Source organism: Mustela erminea, chromosome 15 (genome assembly GCF_009829155.1).
Source record: "Mustela erminea isolate mMusErm1 chromosome 15, mMusErm1.Pri, whole genome shotgun sequence".
Taxonomy (NCBI): domain Eukaryota; kingdom Metazoa; phylum Chordata; class Mammalia; order Carnivora; family Mustelidae; genus Mustela; species Mustela erminea.
Genome location: NC_045628.1, coordinates 53,575,348 through 53,597,622, shown reverse-complemented (window position 1 = coordinate 53,597,622; position 22,275 = coordinate 53,575,348). Strand labels below are relative to the sequence as shown.

The 22,275-nt window shown below is 40.6% G+C and overlaps 1 protein-coding gene across 8 annotated transcripts in view; it reads right to left on the bottom strand.

Annotated features, from left to right (window-relative positions):
• DGKH (diacylglycerol kinase eta) overlaps positions 1–22,275 on the bottom strand; it is a 204,830-nt gene that overhangs the window by 120,746 nt on the left and 61,809 nt on the right. For all 8 annotated transcript variants that reach the window (XM_032314572.1, XM_032314575.1, XM_032314568.1 and 5 more), the window contains exon 3: positions 897–1,007. In XM_032314572.1, the coding sequence (XP_032170463.1) occupies positions 897–1,007 (111 nt within the window). The remainder of the gene's footprint in view (positions 1–896; positions 1,008–22,275) is intronic.

The following is a 22,275-nucleotide window of genomic DNA, read 5'->3' as shown; positions in this document are numbered from 1 at the left end:
GGGACAACCTTGACCATAACGACTTTTCAAATGAGATTATTTTATTTGGTTATTACTTGTACGGCAGCATAAATTAAGAATTACGTTTGTTTGCATATTTGATTTTACCTCCCAGCATATAACTCTACTAATTATATCAGGAACATACATTTTTTTAAAATAGGGAAATTATCAATTATTCAACTGATACAGTAGCCAGAAATCTTAATGTTTACATTTGAAGGAACACTAAGCTATCAGTCTTAAATGGAAGCTCATCATTATTAATTGTTTTCTTCCCAAACCACATCATTCTTAGTTTTTTCAACTGTTACATAAAAATTATTTAAAGCCTTGATTTTACTTCACTATGGTTTTTATTCTTAACTACTAGCATAACTGAATGATTGTTTTGTGTCAGGTACCATGTGTGTTATCTCACTGAAGCCTATTCCGTACAACACAAGCTGCCTGCAGCCGCTCCATGGGAATGTGCTGGAAGTAGGATACAATCCCTCATCTGAAACCAGAGGACAGCTTCTTAGCAACTCTAGCAAATCACTCTCTGTCATGGTCAGGGAAAGATGTAGAAGGCAAAAGGTAGAGAGGGGAAACTCAAAATTTTCAGCTTATTACATTTAATAAAGTTACATTTAATGTTTTACTTTAATTGTAAGGAAAGAGGAAGGGAAGAAAGAATACTATGCTAGAACCTTCCCAGAGGATCATCCTCCATAGACCCCATGAAATGGACTTAAATAGGCTCCCTTGGGATTTGGTCCAAGCCAGAACACATGAATACCGAATGCGCAGAACAGTAAACCTCTACTGAGCACCAAGACGAAAAGCTCATAGAACTAGAACTTTTAATGCATCCACAACCTCAAGCACTTGTGAGTCATATTCTTCCAAATTACCTTTGAGTCCTTTGCATAATAAAGTGTACGGCCTCGAAGTTTGAAGTAACGCTTTTTCCACCTTTGGAAGGAACTGGTTTGCTTCAACAGCTGTCCCTCTTTAATACTGGTCTGGGGAGAAACAGAAGGCCAACAACATGATTAAAATGAAATTCAGAACCAAATAAAATTCAGAATTAATGACACAATCCCAGTGATATTTTATATATCATTTCCCAGAAATTACACAAGAAATTGTCTTCTTCTTTCTGTCCAACCAAGGGAGCACATGTGCAAAGCCTCATGAACAAAGGTAAATCTGACATGGTTCTCTACCCTTCAAGTAGTCACAAGTAATACGGGAGGCATGTGCACCAAACTAATACGATTCCACATGATGTGTACCCCACCTTGTATATAGGAAGTATTCAAAAACGGTGGAAAACATAGAGAGGCAATGTAAAATAATGATTAAGATCATGGGCTCTGGAGCCAGAAACCTTCTGTTGACCTCTTGATGCCACCACTTAGTGGCTGGATGATCTTAGGCAAGTTATTGAACTTCTTCATGCCTTTATTTTTCATCTGGAAATGGGGATGACTCTGTGACATACCTTATAGGTTTATTATGAGGAATACATCAAAAGCATAGAAAGGACTTATCGCATGGCATGCAGTAAGTGCTCATTAAATGTTAACTTAGCTATGTGTTATTGTAACAAACATAGTCAAAGCACTAAGCATGGTGGTCCAGAGAAGGAAGCATCAGCTCTGTCACAGGGAGGCAAAGAAGTCTTCCCAGAGGAGACTCCCCTGGGGTGGGTCTACAAGGCATTTATCAGAATGACAAGGGAGGGAGAAGCCTATTTTAGGTGTGTGCAAAAGTAGAAAGGTTTAAAACAGCATGCATATTTGGAGACTCTCCAAAGAACTTCCAGTTATAAATGCAGGGTAGGGTTTGCAGTGAGGGAGTGGCAGGAGATGTGACTGGGGAAGGGAGGCAGGCACTCTGTGATTCTGGGCCAGAACCTCTGCTGAGTGCTTCATGTATGGAGTTCATTTCATTATGAACAAGATACGTAGAACCCCCTGCTCTCATGCAGCATCTCTCCCTCCCTTTGTCCTGACTGTCCACATGGTACTTTGCTTTCAAGTGGCCCTGCCTGTAGGTCTGGACGCCACCCACTCTCTCCTCCTGGGCTGCTCTTCCCTTGGATACCCGACGGACCAACTCCTTCACCTCCTTCAAGTCTTTGACCTTCTCGGTGCACCTCCCTGACTTCTTATTCAATACCACAATGTCATCTCCAAGTTTCCCCTCATCTTATTTACTCCCTCACACAAAAGTTGTACTTTCCTCTTCCAATGTATAATGTAATATGCATGTTTATTATGTTTATGCCATTTATTATGTATTGTGCCACCCCTATTAGAATAGACTTTACCTGGGTTTATTATGTCTAATAAAATTAAATTCAACATTTCATTTTAATTGGAAGGAAAGAAGAAAGGAAGGAAGAAGGCAACTACACTTATGGCAAACTAAATGTACAGTCTTCCTCTGAGATGGTCCTTAGGAGACATGCCACGGGACTGACTCAAACGGATCCCCTTGGAATGGGGTCCAAGAGGAGTCACATTTATACTTCGAATTCCTAAAGGAGCAGTAATGCGATGGTGAGCTTCCCGGACAAAAATGGCTCACAGAACCAAAATTTTAAATCTATCCCACTGGATTGCCCACTGATGATCTCAAGTGCCAAAAGCATTATCAAGAATACATGAAATTCAGATCTGTATGAATGAAGAGCAGGTACTAAAACTCATCTCTGATTGACTCCAGAGTTTATTCCCAATTTCTACACTATGCCATCTTCTATTATGAACAAGACTTAAATCTTGGGAAAAATGTGTTGTTGCCAATAAGGTAGTCAAATTATATTAACGTTTACTTTCAATGTCAATGAGAGTTTCCCCATAGCTTGCTCTGAGACTGTCTTCCAGGAACTGTAAATTTTTAACGCTAACAAAATATTTTTGCAACTTCATACCGAAGAGCTCGATTTGGAGTCAGACAGACAGACTTCAAGCCAGACTCCACCACACACTGAAAATAGGGCGAGTTGCTTCAGCAATCTGTCCCAGTTTCCTCTCCTGAAATACAGGAATAATAATACCAACTTCACAAGCTTGTTGCATCTAATTTAATTATACGGTAATGGCCGGAGAGCACTTAGCACACTGTCTGGGTTACAGAAAACATTCAATAAATGGCAGAAAGTGTCATTATTATGATATCATTATGCTATTAAGTTCGCGGAGTAATTGCCTGGCACCAAACTCTAAGAGCTTCTTGGAAGAAAAGAGGAAGTGTTTGCAGGCCACTGTGAGGGCAAGTAACAGCTGGGGCAGGAGGAGAGCGTCAAGAGATGAGGTCAAGGGAGAAAAGAGCCCCGAGAGGCAGCCACGATGGGGAGCTCGCTTTTTAAGTGCAAAAAGCTAGTGAAATGTTTGAAGCAGAGAGTGAGAATGGGGAAATGTCCAGGGGAGGGACACCCCAAGGACTCGAGCGTGGCGTCACTGAGTTAGAGAGAAGTAGAGCAATTTGAGATGTTATTCTGGAGGCAGAATCCACTGGACTTCCTGCCAGGGATCAAGGGAAAGAGAGAGAAGGACCAAGGAAAAGTCTAAGCTGTTGGCTTGGGCAGCTAGACGTGAGAGACCGAGAAAAGGAGGACGGGGGAGTGGCGTTGCATCTGGTGTCACCCCGGGGAGAGAGGTGTCATTCTTAAACACAAAGTACTGAAATACTATAAAATATTAAAATACTATAAACACAAAGTACTAAAATACTATAAAAATATATCTTACCCAAAGAACAAACCATTTGTTCTTAAAAGTATTGGGATTTTGTACAGTTTTGTTTAAGGCGATGAGGAAGACAACTTCATGTTTGGTCTATTTATGTTCTATCGGCACTAAGGGAAGCATCAAATAACCCCCTTCATCCCCCACCTGGTTACCAGAGTGATTTTCCAAAATGAAAACCTGATTATGATTATGGACATTGGGGAGGGTATGTGCTTTGGTGAGTGCTGTGAAGTGTGTAAACCTGGTGATTCACAGACCTGTACCCCTGGGGATAGAGTATTATGCCTCCATCAGAAAGGATGAATACCCAACTTCTGTAGCAACATGGACGGGACTGGAAGAGATTATGCTGAGTGAAATAAGTCAAGCAGAGAGAGTCAGCTATCATATGGTTTCACTTATTTGTGGAGCATAACAAATAGCATGGAGGACATGGGGACTTAGAGTGGAGAAGGGAGTTGGGGGAAATTGGAAGGGGAGGTGAACCATGAGAGACTATGGACTCTGAAAAACAATCTGAGGGTTTTGAAGGGACTGGGGGTGGGAGGTTGGGGTACCAGGTGGTGGGTATTATAGAGGGCACGGATTGCATGGAGCACGGGGTGTGGTGCAAAAATAATGAATACTGTTATGCTGGAAATTAAAAATAAATAAATAAATAAATAAATAAATAAATAAATAAAATAATAATAAAATAAAATAAAAAAAGAAAAAAAAAGAAATACTGGACTAAAAAAAAAGTGTTAGCATTTGGCTGGCCAGCTAGATAGACAGACAGGCATGTGGTCAGCCAAATACAAACACACTGGTCTTTGACTACTTTATATTATTAATTACAAAAAATGTGATTGAAAATTTAACAGCAAGCCCAGTGATTAAGTAGATAATCATATCTTCAGCTTTAATAGGTTAAGCCATATGTTTTTTTCCAAAATGATTATGTTATACCCCCAACCAGCAATGCATAAGAGTTCCTATTGACCCAACAGCTGGTATGGTCATACTTTCCATTTTTACCAAGTTGGGGGATTTAAAATTTTACGTTGTGATTTTGATTTGCATTTCTCTGATAGCTAATAAGGTTAAGCATTTTCCATATGTTCAATGAGTTTTGATATTTCTTCTTGTACAAAATATATCTTCAGTTATTTTTCAAAAAAAAAAAAAAGAAAACCTGATTATGTGATACCACAGCTTCATTCTCTTCCCCCTGCAGCAGGAAGCCCAGACTTCCACAGGTACCACAGAGGACCCTGCATCATCTCTCCAATCTCGTCACCTGCCCCTCTCCCCATGCTCCTCCCTCAGCCCTAAACGGCCTCTTGTCAACTGGCCCATCTTGAAAACTCCTCTTCATCTCAGCTCGGATCCGACGCCGTTGCCCCTGGTGTCCCTGACCCTGAAGAAGAAGTCACTCACCCCACCTCTGTCCCTCTGAGGTGCCTTATCCTCTCTGTATAACAGCATCTATGACATCAGAGAGCATCGGGTCCCATGTACATGGTCCAGCCATGCTTTGCGCTTCCTCAGAGCAAAGACAATATCCTACACCATCTAACACACCGGCCAACACCTTAGGGCCTCTGTAAATGTTACTGAGCAACTTTTAGCTAAACGTAAAGTAGTATGTCAGATAACTTTGTATTTTAAAAGAATGAAAGAATGAGAAAACAGGACCCAGTGGCTGGATATGACCTTATATTTTCCAGCCTGCAGCAGGTCTGAGCCTGCTTCTTCTCATGCATATAAAAACAGCAGATACGAGGCACAAAGGGGTATGTGCCCTTGGGTGCACTCCTTGGGTGAGAGGTTGGGGAGAGATGGGAAGAGGAAAGGAAAACGTCTATCTATCCCGATTGCTAATTTAGAGATGATCCTTACATAGTCACTTTTAAAGCAAATAGTTCATCTGGTTTTTTTTTTCTATATCACTTTATGTTCTTTAAATGTTGCATAAGCATGAATTAATCTGTAATGTGTGAGGCTGTGGGGGATACAAAGATGTGTAAGATACAGTCCTTATCTTCATGCATTTACAAACTTTTTAATGTTACACAGTTAATTTTAAAGTCTTAAAAAAAAAAGAAAAAACATTCTGAGGCTACTTTCTTCTAAGAGATGGGATTTAAAACATTTAACTAGAAGGCAGTTATTCACATCAAAGTAAATCCTCAAAATAAACTTGTTTATATATGGCTAGTTAAACAACACTTCTCATAAAAGAAGGAGCATAACAAAAAAAATGATTAATTTGCAACAGCTCTAGAAAATATAATCATATTATCAAAGTATGGTTCAGAGAAAAACATGTGTGGGTCCAAAAACATCTCCAAATACTGTGTATACTATGTGAATAAACAAGCAATCATTCTTTAAAATCATAATATTTATTATGTTCAATGTTGATGTTCAAGTAGAATAACAATTTGAAGTTAGGAACTAATATAAGAAAGTTATGATAAGAGAGTTATGATTAAGAACCTGTTAAAATTAAGTACAAAAATTTAATTTTATTTTCTTCAAAATCTCTTGGCTAAGGGATAAACTCTCCCCTCTATCAAGAAAAGGCTTAGAAATGTTTACATTTAACTGGCCTATTGGGTTAGTACTACCCAACACTCATGAAAAGTCAGTAAAGCCATAAAGACTTAACTGTAATCCAATAACCCAGTTTCCAGGTGTTAAAAACACAAAGTTCAATGAAAAACTTGGCTTTGAAAAAAAATTATTTCAATAAAATAAACTTTAAGTTGGAAAATCTCTTATCTAGTTGGCTTTTAAAGGAGGTCTATAATCTAATGTCTTAAGGCTGTAGAGTTGTTCATTTCATCTTCCTTGTGTAGCTCAAACAAAAGTCATTTCTCTTTTATAATCACACACACACACACACACACACAGTGCTCTAAGATTTCACCTACAATTTCAGAAGCACTTGTGTGCCACAAGTTGAACCTATTGGATGGAATACTACTTTAGCATCCCAAGGAGAACACAATTTTAATAGTCACTCAGTGAGCCATTTTGCAAAGCTAAGAATTTTTGAAAAATCAGTCACTGCCTGATTTATCTGATAAATGTACATTTTCGCATGCTGACTTTTTTTGGCCATCGAAATAGGTGTGGTGAAAAGCTTGTTATAGTGAAATGGAAATGTCAGTGATGACTCATCTTTTACAGATGTCTTCAAAAATTCCAGAAGAATCTCTAGCTTTTCCTCCTCTTGTCCTAACATGACCCCCTTAACTTCTCTTCTAAGGAATGGGAATGAAATTTGTTGTTATGGACTGAATGTTGGCGTATCTTCCCGAAATTGAAATCCTAACCCCCAATTTGTTGGTATGAGGAGGTAGGGCCTTCAGGATGTGCCCTTATAAGACAGACCTCAGAGAGTTCCTTCTGCCACATAAGGACACAGCAAGATGACTGCCATCGCTGAACCAGGAAGCAAGACCTCATACTACACGAGATCCGCAGATGCCCTGACTGGGAATTCCCAGCCTCCAGAATTGTGAGAAATGAATTTGTTGTTTAAACAAATGTATGGTGTTTTTCTTATAGGATCCTGAACAGACTAAGACATGGGTCAAGAGAGTCTTCATACCATCGTTCTCATCTCTCTCTCTCTTTTTTAAAGATTTTATTTTGAGGGGCGCCTGGGTGGCTCAGTGGATTAGGCCGCTGCCTTCGGGTCAGGTCATGATCTCAGGGTCCTGGGATCGAGTCCCGCATCGGGCTCTCTGCTCTGCAGGGAGCCTGCTTCCCTCTATCTCCCTCTCTGCCTGCCTCTCCGTCTGCTCGTGATCTCTCTCTGTCAAATAAATAAATAAAATCTTTAAAAAAAAAAAGATTTTATTTTGAAGTAATCTCTACACCCAAAATGGGACTCGAACCTACAACCCTGAGACCAAGAGTCATGGACTCCACTGACTGAGCCAGCCAGGTGCCCCAAGACCCCTGCTGCATCTCTCTTAACTTCTGTCAACTCTACCCCGCAAATAGAAAATCTTTCTTTGAGGCATATATTTCCTTATCCATTTTGTTATATAAGCTCCCAGAAAGCTGTCTATGCCTTCCTGGGTGTCTGTACAGAACCTCTAACATCGTGAGTCTATTTGACTTTCTTTAATGGTAAGCCTCTTTAGTTTTATGGATTTCAATCTCTGAGTTGGAAATAATACCTGTATGTCACCATGTGCTACACTGACACATGAGACAGTAGGTATGAAAAAATACACAATTCTTTAAAAATGTAATATGAAAAAAATGTTTAAATGTAGCATGGCAAGATATTATCTTGACTGTCATTGGCCCCCGTCATAAGTATTATTTATTATAGAAAGGTTTCCCTTCCTCAGTCCATCCCTTTCCACTCTTCCTGCCATTGCCTTAGTTCAAGCTCCTTTAACTCCCTTCAAATCAACAGTTCCTTAAAAGTCCTTCATGCTCATGCTATCAATTTTTCCCACCATTGGTCCATTCTTCCCACTATGGACAGAATTATCCCTGAAAAACAGACAGGATCCTGCCAAACTCTGGTTTAATATAGTCAGTGGTTTCCTATCACCCATAATATAATTCCAGCCTTGTGAGCTGAGCACACAGACTCCTCCTTCCTCAAGTGACCCACCTTCTTTTACAGCTAAACCTTCAGGAGTCCTCCTGAATCCACCTAACAGCAGAGTAGAAGAGAAGCATTTGCTACTCCTCAAACCCTCTATCCCTCCCCATATCCGGTCTTTCAAGAGCTCTTCCTTCTACTCATAATGTTGTCTTCTGCTTCTTCTTTTTTTTTTTTTTTTTTTTAAATTAATTATTTTATTTTTTTTATAAACATATATTTTTATCCCCAGGGGTACAGGTCTGTGAATCGCCAGGTTTACACACTTCACAGCACTCACCAAAGCACATACCCTCCCCAATGTCCATAATCCCACCCCCTTCTCCCAAACCCCCTCCCCCCAGCAACCCTCAGTTTGTTTTGTGAGATTAAGAGTCACTTATGGTTTGTCTCCCTCCCAATCCCATCTTGTTTCATTGATTCTTCTCCTACCCACTTAAGCCCCCATGTTGCATCACCACTCCCGCCCCATCCCATCATCCTTCAAGGCTCAGACCGCGATCACAGCTGACCCGCACTCACAGCACTTTGCTCATACGTCATTTATAGCATGAATCATGTGGTAAGGGGATTTTTAAAAATTTGTATCTTTTTTATTTTTCCACTCTCCGTAGAGCTATAATATAGTCCTAGAACCTGACATTAAGAAAATCATTAATACATGTGAATCAATTTACTGAGTAATCAGGAAACAAGGAGGAAGAAATGAAAGTAACAACACCTATGAACCTAAGTTCCCCATCTCTAAAGTGAGGATAAAATCACCTGCCCCGTATTCCTCAGAGTTCTGGGGATGAAACAGAATGACGTGTAAATATCTTTCATAAACTCCCAAATGCTATATACATATGAAGTATTGTAAGTAAGGTACTATTTTAGCAGGTCATACTTGTGGGAAAAGGTATTTTAAGTGGGACTGACACCAGTTAAATAAAGAGATAACACTCTTGAGCTAGGGCCTGATGCCTACATAAAGAGAAGTTATCAAAGACTGTGTGTGTGTGTGTGTGTGTGTGCGCGCGCACGCATGCGTGCACACTAACCACTTACTCTAATTTTATTTTGTGGTAGACATAGACAATTATGTTTGAGTTTTGTATTTTGTGAAAATCTTAATGAAATGAATCCTAAAAATAGTAAAAAAAATTAACATAATATTCTAAGTGTAATATAAATGAGACATTCTAAAAGAGTAATATATAATGTGTATATATAATGTATATAATGTCATATATAATAGATAATGTGTACTTCCATATGCAAATGACTACAATAGTGGACATAACAGAGGAAAGAGATGACTAAATCTATCATAAAACCTCCATTAATGCACCAACCTCAAATGCCAGATGATATCGGAGTAAATAGTGTGGCCACTAGTGACATATCTTCTGAAGTTGTAAATAGCTTCTGATTGATAAAGTTATGATCAAAAGCCAAACTATAGAGGCATCTGGGTGGCTCAGTGTTAAGCATCCAAATCTTGATTTTGGCTTGGGTTATGATCTCAGGCTTGTGAGATGGAGCCCCACATTGGGCTCCACACTGGGCATGGAGCCTGCTAAAGATTCTCTCTCTCCCTCTCCTTCTGCCCCTTCTCAAAACAAACACACAAACTATAATCTCCCTTTTTTACACACAGTAGTTATAAACCTGGAAAATATCTTATAATAATGCTTTAAGATTTTGTGTTACATGAAGTTAGGTTTTAAGCTCAGGTGTTTATAAATCATGTTTGCCCATAATAATATCCTGGAGGACATCTGAAAGTCATAAATGATAGAGGACAATTCTTTGAGGTTTTGATTTCCCTGGTATGTTGTAGGATTGTTGGCTAGGAGGGCTCACTATGCCAAAAGCACTGGGATGATTTAAAACACACACACAGGGGCGCCTGGGTGGCTCAGTGGGTTGGGCCTCTGCCTTCGGCTCAGGTCATGATCTCAAGGTCCTGGGATCGAGTACCACGTCGGGCTCTCTGCTCAGCAGGGAGCCTGCTTCCCTCTCTCTCTCTCTCTCTCTCTCTCCTCTCTCTGCCTACTTGTGATCTCTCTGTCAAATAAATAAATAAAATCTTAAAAAAAAATAAAAAATAAAACACACACACACACACACACACAAACACACATTTCCAAAACACCTCTCCTGAAAATCACTGTTTTAAGGGTTCCGGATCTATCCTGTACTCCTAACCTTTATCTGAGCCATTTTTTAGAAGCAAATGTAAAAAAAAAAAAAAAAAAAGGAAGAAGCAAATGTAGTGTCACCCTGGTGACGTATCTGGCAAGCGGTGGATTTGGAACCACTTCCATGAAGACCGTGTTTCATCCCATAAGGTGTATGGTCCCAAAATGTATAAAGTTTTCTCAACATTAATCCTAAGAACATAGCGCAATCATGAGCTGGTATTTAATAATGGAGCAGAATTTACAGCTACTATAAATTACTATTTTACAACTTAGAATGTCGGTCTAAGAAGAGCCAGTTACGGCTAGAAAGTGCCTTGGAGTCACTGGAACCTCAAAATTCATTAGCTGAACTAATTGAACTGATGTCTCTATCTTCCAACTGGCCTGTGAGCGACTTATCACAGTTCCTTGCATGGAGAATCACCCCTAAACCTTATTCAAGGAACATGGGAGTGAATGGAGCAAGGAAACCTGCACTCTTAAGGGAGAGGCCGGACAGGAGCCTTGCCAGCATTCTTCCCACTGGAACCAGAGAAGCTTTTGTGGCCATCACTTTCTCCTTGGAAAATGTCCTTGAAGCAAATATAAGCCTTTAGTTATGGACTACTCTACTTTTTATTATTTTTTCCTAAATTGAAAGCCATTCTGTTTTTATCCACAAAAATATTTTTTCATCATTCTTAAGGGATGCCATCTCTCTTATCTACGTTAACATTGTCTCTGGGTGGCAGACAAGGCAGATATACCCGGAGGGTGTATAAATCGGCTACTGTTTAAAAGAGACTTTCTATCCTGCCATATTTTACCCAACAGCTGAACTTACATAATTTGGCTTGAAAGGTGGTCAAATCCATCACTCTTTTGATCCAATGTCTCTGAAACTACAAATCTAACTTTAGCACAAGTCTCACTGAATTGGGTCTCTCCTACTGTAACATTGCTTTTTTCTTTTGTTAGCCCTTCTAAATATTCTCTGTGTGATTATAAAATAAGAACTGTTTTCTCCACAAACATGCCAGAAGCTATACTGAATGACTGCAGCCTCTCTCCTCACAGCTTTGGAAGGTTGGCCATTAGAGCTCACTCTGTTCAGTCAGTCTACCTCTTTTTGTCAGTCACGGGTTAAAATGCTTCAAGCCTGGCTTTTCTCTCAGCTTCCAAAATATCCCTCAGTTCATCTTGATTCTGGGCCTTTGTGGGTTTCATGCCTTGCGTCCTTTCCCCTTCTGAATTTTATCCAACCAGAGATTTCTGACTCCCTTAAGAACAAATTTGAGCCTCTTTATGAAAAGGACTATATATGGGGCACCTGGTGACAGAGTTCATTAAGCATCCACTGTTTGGTTTCTGCTCAGGTTGTGATCTCAGGGTTCTCGGATCAACCACTCCACCCAGTAGAAGCCTACTTCAGAGTCTCTCTCCCTCTCCCTCTGACCCACCCACTCATGCTCTCTCTCTCTCTCAAATTAAAAAAAAAAGAAATCTAAAAAATCACATATATTATAAACATATGTATATAAAATACATATGTATTTTATATATGTGTGTATATATGTCTATATATGTAATATATGTGTATTACATAAAATATACATATATAATAAAATCTTTAAAATATACATATATTATACATATATATATTATACATATATTCTATTAAATATACCAGTTGTTCTAAAATCTGGCTGGTCATCTGAACAACATGGAAAACTTTACAGACATTCAGAACCTCTGTTCATCTGTTCATGCAATCATTCCGGGATAGGGCATAGAACCCTACACGTATCAAAAGCTCTCTTGGTGACTGTTATCATCAGTCAGCTTAGTAAACACTCACATAAACAGTATTTAAGTAATAATGTATAGACATTCTACGCTTAAAATGTGTCTTTCTCTGTGTGTGGAGCCCCATTCACACGCCCCCCCCCGGCCCCCCCTGCACCCCACTGGCTGTGCTCCAGCGAGGTGAGGGGAGCAATGTGGGTTTAATAACAGAGCATGCCCATTCCAGCTCTCCCCTTCTTCCTCCTCCTGGGAGCTAGCTGCCCACAAGAAACCAGTTTCTGTTCAACTATCATTCAGCGGCAAAGCAGATTTGATATGCATTGGATGGTAAGGAATAAAAAGCTGGGATTTGCACTGGACACTACCAAGGGCTGGGTAATGGGGCGAGAGAGGAGTCCTTCAGCTGCCTACCCTCCCCTTTCCCTACTATGTCTCCAGCTTGCACCACCACCCAAAACCCATGCTGGCCCCAGCCTGACCCTGCCAAGAAGGCAAATGCTGGCGGAGGAACTGTAGTGGTTACAATGAGGAGCTGTTTCAGTCGGGACCCAGAGGATAATGCAGTTAGCGAGAGGTACCCCAGCTTACAGAAGAATGGACAGAAGGTGGGCTTCTGGAACCGGTGTTTAATGATAATGGAATTGGTTGAAACAACACCTTTTTATAAGTTGCCACCTGGAACAGTTGTTCTCAAGCAGTTTTGGGGTACCAGAATAATCTGAGGATATATCACCAGGTACTTTGAAGAAGTAACCCAGAACTGGACCAGCTCAGCCTCCTCATTCTGGGTTTGAAGAGGGATCCCTCAGAGGGAACCCGCAGCTCCCTGAAATCCAGTTTAAAAATGGTGAGGCAAGATGATTACGTGTGTTTAAACAGACTATTAAGTATCCATACAACAAAACCCTGACATTTAATATTCTAGAAGTTTGTGAAATCTGTTCATCCATTTGTATTCTCAGAAAAATATGCAACCTCCATTGGGGTCTTTTAATTATTACCAGAATAGTTACTTTTAAATGTAACACACATGCACACACATTCTGATTCAGGCTGTCTGAGATGTACAGGTTGAGAGGAAAATGTAGTGTGTCATCGTCCGACACGGGAAGCTTACAGACGCCAGCGCTGTGCGTACAAGTGGCTGTCAAGTCAAGTGAGGCATAAAACACTAGAATGGGTCTCTGGCATCGCAGTTTTTCATTCTGCTGCGTTCAGTCCAATGATGGAAAAGGCTTTCCATCACAGCTCCTGCCTAAAAAGGAAAAAATCCAAAATGGCGAATAAAAGCCAGTTACGCTGCAGCATGCACAGACCCTGAGAAGTGACAAGCTTTGCTCCTCAAGACATTGAGGGAACACACACAACAGGAAGCATAAGGGGGAGCTGTAGTGTCCTCGTTCCCACTGAGCCTCCTGAAAACTTAAAATATATTCACAGTATCTTCATTATTTTATTTGAAATATTATAAACGCTAATATTTTGGACACTTATATTTAAATATAAATTAATGCATTCTAAAGCAAAACCATGGAGGTTACCCAACATATCCTAATCACCCTCTTTAGGGTCACTTGGGTGGCCCCGTCAGTTAAGCATCTGCCTTCGGCTCGGGTCATGATCCCGGGGTCCTGGGATCGAGTCCCACATCAGGCTCCCTGGTCAGAGCGGAGTCTCCTCCCCTTGTCTCACCTGCTGCCTTCCCTTCTTGTGCTCTCTCTCTGCTCTCTCTTGTGCGCGCTCTCTCTAATAAATAAGTAAGCCTTTTTAAAAACATAATTACCCTATTTACCAATGAACCATCCAGTTCTTGCTAAAGTACTTTGTCCCTTATACTGGTTGGTAATTTTCTTGAGAAGATCTATAGACATAAATAACCTTCCTGAGACCATAGTTATTTTGTGACATTGTATTTGTTCTTTCCTAAAATGAAGTTCTATCTCTACTTTTAAGATGTTCCTTCTTAAGGAGTTTAAAAATGTACTTTTTAAATACTATTAAAGAAATTAAAATATCTGATTTTATAAAGTGCTATTACACTTTTATTTAAAGGAGAACGTACAACATGCTCATGCCTTATCAACAACAGACATACCTTCTTCATAAAATACAGTGAATTACAACAGATTACCACTGGGTGGCAGTGGTGTCATGCCTAATGCTCTGGTTTTCTTTCAGAGACAGAAAGCACTAATAGTCCTCTTGGCAGTTAGATGAGTCCTTGCCTATACCTGTGACTGGCACATAGCAACACTGTGTTGTAAAAGGGATTAAGAAAAAAATCTACTTTTCCAATTCTGAATTTAGTTCTTCCCTTATCAAACACCCCTCCTCACTTCCAAGAATAATCTCTTTGCCCACACGTGAGGTTCTGATGTAACCACTTTCCCACAAGGCCACAATGACACAACTATTTGTATGTACAGGCATTTTGATGTGACCTAAAATAAACCACTAAACACTATGTTAATTTGCTAAACTAGGAACTATTGTATAAAACAGACAACCTCATGCCAGGCCTGAGTCTGACAAAACTGGTGCTCTCCCTGGTGTTCCCAGTCTTAAGACTGCCGTTCGGCTGAGGTAGAAGCTGGGGGTCAGTGGTATGGCCAACAATGGGATGGGAAATGGGATGAAGCTCAGGTCTGGTAAACTAGCCACATATAACCAGGAGTCCTCTATTTGCTACATAAACTTATCTCAAAAAGGGTTACTGGGGTGCCTGGGTGGCTCAGTGGGTTAAAGTCTCTTTCTTCTGCTCAGGTCATGATCCTAGAGCCCTGGGATTGAGCCCCACATCGGCCTCTCTGCTCAGCAGGGAGCCTGCTTCCTCCTCTCTCTCTGCCTGCTTCTGCCTACTTGTGATGTCTCTCTGTCAAATAAATAAAATCTTAAAAAGAAAAAAGAAAGAAAGAAAAGGCTATTAGCCATTCTCTGCAAAATATCTGCTTATTTTTTAGAGTCTCAATTATATCTTCAATAATCGGCCTCTCAAATTCTCTGGTTCTTCTCCAGAGATAATTTGGGTTCCCAATGTGCAGGAAATTCTGATTTTTGCCAATTCTTTGTGTTTTGTTTTGTTTTTAATTTTTTTCCAGTTCTTTGAACTCATAGATAAACAGATAGGTGGGTAGGCAGAGAGATATGTATATGTTATATTCAAATTATAAATTATTTTAATGATGGTTTTGATGGACAGGACCGATAACTGCTCAAAGAATAACCCAGTTCCTCATATCTTCTGTAAAGACTTATTTATTTATTTGAGAGAGAGTGAGAGAGCATGAGTAGGGGAGGGGCAGGCAGAGAGAGAAGGACTCTCAAGCAGACTCCTCATTGAGCATGGAGCCTGATGCAGGGATTCATCTCACAACCCTGAGATCATGACCTGAGCCGAAACCAAAAATCTGACACTCAACCCAGCTACCCTGATACCCCTTCATCCTATCAGATTTAAAAAAAAAAAAAAAAAAAATCTGAAGGTTCACAGAAATGGATAAAATCAAACGTGAGTGTCCTCTGTGATTAGGATTAGGAAGAAAAAGATGAGAGATGAAGGCTGTGTAAATTACCAGGTGAAACAATAACACATACATACACACCTCATACCACCGTGGGTTCGACATTTTGGTCATGACAGTGAGTTCCTTCACCGGGACCCATCCCCCTCTGAGATCTTCCCTGCCCTACTTCATCCCTTGCCAGAAAACTTCAACTCCCCCTTCCTCTGTGCGACTTTAGTACATTGTTCTTCTGTCTCTCTTTATATTGTACTTTAATAATCTTCACATAATCTCTACATGATGTGTAGAGGTGCAGTACTATGGCCTGGGTGTAAATCGTGGCTCCTTGGCTGACTGGTTGTTAAAAGATGTTGGGCAAGTTACTGCACCTGAGCTTCCTCTCTTTCACGAGGCAGATGATGATGACAATAGATACCTCACAGGATTGTCTTCTGGACTACATGACTGAATGCATGTAAAGTACATTTCCTGACACGTAGCGCTCAGGAGATCAGTTTTTCTTGTGTCATTCTTGCTCCTGTCCTCTAGTAGCAGCAGACTTCCCAAAGGCAAGACCACATTTACTTCTTTGTATGGCTAGTAGCCAGCACCATGCCCATCACCCTAGTGCTACTCATTCATGATCAGTTTATTGATCCCAACTCAACTATTCTCTGTCTTCATATCTAATTTTTCCCTCTCCATCCACTGTTCCCTGGGAAAGTCTGATCTTAAAAAGTAAACTTTTTTTCACCTGTTCATTACATCCTAGCTCACGATCTATGCCTTCTTCTCTATTACTACAAACCTTCCTTTAAATAAACAAAACAAAACAAAACAAAAGAATATCCTTGCTGCCTCTTTCTTTTTCCTCAGCCTTACTAGATAATTTCCTTTTTTCCTCAAGGAAACATCCTTATGGCTATTTCCAATAATACCCCACATACCAACTCTCTCTGGGTGAACTTACCTTTTGCATAGCTCCAATTATGTCCTCTAAATATAGCATAACTCCCAAAACAAATGTCTGCATTTATTCTCAGTTTTTCACTCCAACTCCTTTTACAGCTGCCTATTGACATCCACACATGGAGACGCTACCACCATTGGAAACTCAACAAGTACATTTCATTTCATGTAACATACATCTTAGTATAATGGAAAAAAACATTGCTTGGGTTCCGGAAACCTAGATTCTAATTCTGAAACTTCCAGGTAATAACTACACAACACTGGGTAAAAGTCACCCATCCAGAATTCAAACTGAATGCAGCACCTTCCCACGGCAACTCTGTTCCTCTTCCTGTGACCCCATCTGTTAGCAGCAGTATTATTTCCCTAAGCACACAATCCCCAAACCGCCAAACTCTCATCTCTTCTCCCTTCCTCCTGAATCCTTCAGAGTGCCATCAGCACGTTTGCAAAACCTGGTCTTCTTTTCTGCTCCTACCACCTCTGCCCCAATCGTAGTAACTTTGCGATTTCTCAGCCAGACATGAACACTGATCACCTACAAAGTGACCAGGACTAGCACTGGAGGAAGAACTGTGGAGACAAGAGGCAGACCACTGCCAGCACTAACCTGTCATTAAGAAGATCCTGCTGATCCAGTGTGAGTTTGGACCAGATGTGGGAAAGAACTCTACTCTTAATAACTCATTAAAGAGGCAAGGCAAATCTCTCAAACAAGTCTTTGCTGAAGGTTGGTAGGAACCAAAGGGACAAAACACCAAGGACCATGGTATATGGTATGAACAAAATACCTCTTGTTCTCCAGGTCTGTAAGCCCAAACAGGGACCTCAGGACCTTTCTGTCTTGGGTCCCCCAGCCAGTGCAGACCAGGTACTCCCCTATCATCAAAAACAACAGGCTCAGAGAAACACCACACTCAAGATCTCCAAACCCAAACCAAGAAGCCGAACCCTCCTGCTGGCCTGGCCGGGGCGTGTCCTCACAGTTCTTGCTCCTCTGAGTACAGGAATAAGGGATGCTAGCCAACTGGGGCCAGCCCCCACTGGACACTGCAATCCAACCCATGTGTCCTATTGTTCATAAAAGAAAATCATATGGACATAAACTGTTCCCTCCTAATTAATTATCCATACTCCTTCTGCGTAGAATTGTTTTCTTAAGTTACAGCTCTCATCCTATTACTTCCCTGTCCAAAGTCTTTGTTGGTTGCTCCTAAACCACAGAGTAAAACAAAAACTTTGCTTTTAAGGCCCTTGACTGTCCACACCTTTTCTGCTTTTGTATCCTCCTATCTTGGTGCAATTTCTCTCCTTATAGCTCTGTAGCTTCTGGTCTGGGCACATTGGTCTACCTACCACCACCTGAACAAAACACACATCCTCCTATCTTGGGGACTCCACGTCAGTCTTTCCAGAGACCCAGGATCTTGCCTCTCACTGACTCACCTTAAATGTAGGGCTTCACACTCCGCTTTCCAAATGTGTCACCCAAGCAGTTCACTCATTGGCAATACCATGGGCTCAGTCCTCACAGAGCCCTATTTGTAAAAGGTGATGGATTCACAGAGGAGAGCAATGTGCTAAGATGATGTTTACTCTAAAAAGCTTATCTCTCCCATTTTCAATACTGTCAGTGACATATGAATTCTGAAAAATATATTACAGTATGAAAAGAAAATAAATCATAAAACAGGTCCAGTTACCCACCCTGTTTAACCCTATCTCCCTAGCCATCAAAAGTCCATCTAGGATCCAGATTATTTTGTTTCCTCATTCTACTCACACTCCAATTCACTTGAGAAAACTATCGGAAAAAAGTGAATGCTTTTGTTGCTGCTGGGATGGAAGGAAACACTTCCTTTCCTTCATTCCAATTACCTGTCCCGATCACCTGTCCCGATGTCTTGGATGCCTGTTAGGTCATATTACACGTGTTATCTTTATTATATACAATTCTCTGAATACACAGAGAATCCGTCTGCTGAGGTCACAGAGAGTCAGGGGAGACTCACCGCTTGCTGCCCTTTTTCTGTTATTTGAGGCAAATAAAGACTACTTCACCCAGATGCCTAAGAAATACAAATTCCTGAAGTGCAGAAGCAAAAATCAGGTTTGACGGAATATATTGTATTTTCTATATCTTTTCATTCATTAACATATATTTATTGTCTATTGCAAGCCAGGAACTAGTCTAGGCATTGGAGCTAGAACAGTAAACAAAAAGATAACAATGCCTGCCTTCTAAGAACTAATAATATATTGAATATCATGCTTCATATTGACTCTATGAAGGATTTTTAACAACTAATTTCATTTTAATTTGTCTATATCTAAAAGGTGTGTATAATCTATTCATCAACTTATAAACCTTAAGTATGACCCCCCCAAATCTGAAAATAACATGTAAGAGGGTGAATATAAAAGTTTAGGACAATAGCCAAAGAACTGTCAAAGAATAGTTTTCTACATGAAAAAGCAAGCAGCCACCTCAGGGGGGCATAAACAAAAGTACAAATGAGCTTCAAAAAAAATTTTTTTTACCACTTACTTCCAAGGAAATGCCTGCTGTTTTCCTTTTTTATTTTATACATCAAATGTACAATCTTAGGTTATTGAGTTTAAAACTATATGCATATGCATACACTCACACACAGCCACACAAATTGTTTTAGAAGGCCAAGATCATGCATATTTTTTAATTAAAAGCACCTCTGGAAATTTTTCTATTCGCGATGGCTGTGCTAATACTGGTTTACAACCAATACTGATTTTTCCTATAGTGGAAGAATGGCAAGTAACCAACCTCAGAAATGTTATGATGGGTGACTGTTGGCCTCAGGCACTAAACAGAACTTTGCTTTGTAAATAAACAATCTCCAGATGGAAAGATCCTATGCAGAACAGAGAGAAACCTTTGTGTGAGAGAAGCCACTAGTAGTTAGCTCACTGTAACCAATTATTCCCCTGTCCTGATACTTGGCCTTCTAGCACCACTCCATTTCCTGGCCTCCCTTGCATGTGGCCATGTGACTGAGTTTAGGCTAAGAGTGTGTGAATAGAAGCAATGGGTGCAACTTGTCATCTCCTTAAAGACACTTCACCTGGGCTTGAACTCACTTTCTGCTGGCTGGCAATGGTGATGCCATGAGCAACCTTGGAGCTGCCTGGTGAAACCACAGTTTTCGAGTGTGACAGGATGAATATTTGTGTTCCCCCCAAATCCCTATGTTGAAACCCAATCCCAGTGGGATGGTATTTGAAGGTGGAGACTTTGGGAGGTGACTGGGTCATGAAGGCGGAGCCCTCATGAATGGAAATAGTGTCCTCATGAAAGAGACTCCAAAGAGCTCCCTCATCCCCTTTGCCATGTTAGGACACAGGGAGAAGATGGCCAGCTGTGAACTAGGAAACCGGCCCTCACCAGACAGTGAATCTGCCAGTGCCCTGACCCTGGGCTTCCCAACCTCCAGAACTATGAGAAATAAAGGTGTAAATACGCCATCTAGTCTCTAATACTTTGTTAGAGCAGTTCAAAGGCACACCGACACAAGGCTTTTTGCAACTCCATGTCCCCCTATAGTTAAGAACTTGTGACAGAATGTGGGCGAAAGTAATGACCTTTATTTACTTATTTATTTATTCACTTTGGCCTTTACATACTTTTTAAAAAAGATTTATTTATTTGAGAGAGAGAGAGCATGAGAGGGGGGAGGTCAGAGGGATAAACAGACCCCTTGCTGAGGAGGGAGCCTGAAGCGGGACTCAATCCCAGGACTCTAGGATCATGACCTGAGCTGAAGGCAGTCGCTCAACCAACTGAGCCACCAGGTTGTCACTGGTCCAGGCCTCTATACGGGGCCTACCTCTTCTATGTTCTCTTTGCCATTTTCTGGCCAGAACTTGGAAATGGTGACATAGCTTTAACCATGTAGACAATGAACCTGGGGAAACATCCAGGAAACAACATGGAAGGAACAAGGATCCCGAATGGCCCAGTGTAGCAGAGATATCTCCTCACCTCACAAGATTGCCTCACACTGTGATGTAAGAGTGAAAACTCTTTGTTTTCCTTACCTCTGAATTTGGGGGGTTTCTTAGCCATCACAAATGGCAGCTGTAATATTCAAACTACGTTAGAACTACCCCACGAGCTCTGGACCACATGCCTCTGTACTGTTCATGGTGAGAGAAAATTTGGGGCTTTTGTCACAGCAGATTTGCTAGTCTACATACACCCTGTTCCTACCATCTAATCTATAATTAGTCATTATATATAATTCTAGGAATAGATACAAAACTCTATGTAACATTCATTTCTCTTTTCCTCCTAACAGATCCCTGATTTGGTTCAGACATCCACTTTTTCTCTGCAAGTCCTATGTTCAGGGGATACTGACGCTATTCCTCGTTTTAGCAAGTACCTACGGAATAGTTTAATAAATTGCTAGGAGGATTCCTTTTCCCTTATCAGCAGTAATGAGTTCAGAGGTAGGCTGTGACTCAATTCTGGCCAATGAGATGTGAGCGGGGTTCTCCTCAGGGGTAGGGGGGCAGCCTTTGGTATACTTGAAGAGAAATTCTGTTGACACCTGGAATTGATTCCGGCATGTATTAAGGATACAGCTAGCACAAAGAGGAGGGCAAGACCTGGAGTATCATAGAGAGAAGGGGGTCTGAGCCCGCCCCTTCTCCATATGTTTAGGCCAGTATGGTTTAGGGTTTTTTGTTCCCTACAGCTGATGGCGTCCTGGCTGGTAAAGTATAGCAAGAGTCCCCATTGAATATACATAATAAATGAACCAATCCTAAAAATAAAGTAGAGATAATACACCACTCCAGCCCAATCATGAACTGAAAAAAACATTTAATTACCCTCACGCTAAGAGCATCAAAGGACACAGAAACCACCACAAACAGCAGAAAGCTCAGCTAGGGTAAATAAATAGCTTTCTCCATTTACTTTCCTCTGATTTCAAAATGACAATCCACAAAATCACGAGGCTTAAAATTATCAAGACTATAAACCCCAGATAAATATTTAACAATCTCCCCCTTATCCCAAACTAAGGAGTTGCTCCCAGAAGCAGAACCAAAAGTTTCATTTGCCTGATGCAGTAAATTCCTGTTGTCTCTCTTCAACTGGTCATTTTTCAGGTTATCATTCTGACACTTAGTCCTTATTAATTCTCAACACAATCTCCTAAAAGCTCTTCTAAACATTCTGTACTCTCATCAAACTCCAAATTAGTTCAGCCATTGCCCCAGACAGGCAGGGCTCTCTTGAGAGCAAGAGCAAGAACCACATTCTTTTTCTTCAGTCCCTTTAATCCATTCAGAAGCCTGTTAATTGTCATGATGAAACCTATTCCAAAGCCATCCCAGTCGTTTACAAAAATTAAATGTCCTCTGGTAGCCTTTAGTCCCAAAAGAACTATATTTCAGTGAGTAGAATGTCCAGCCCA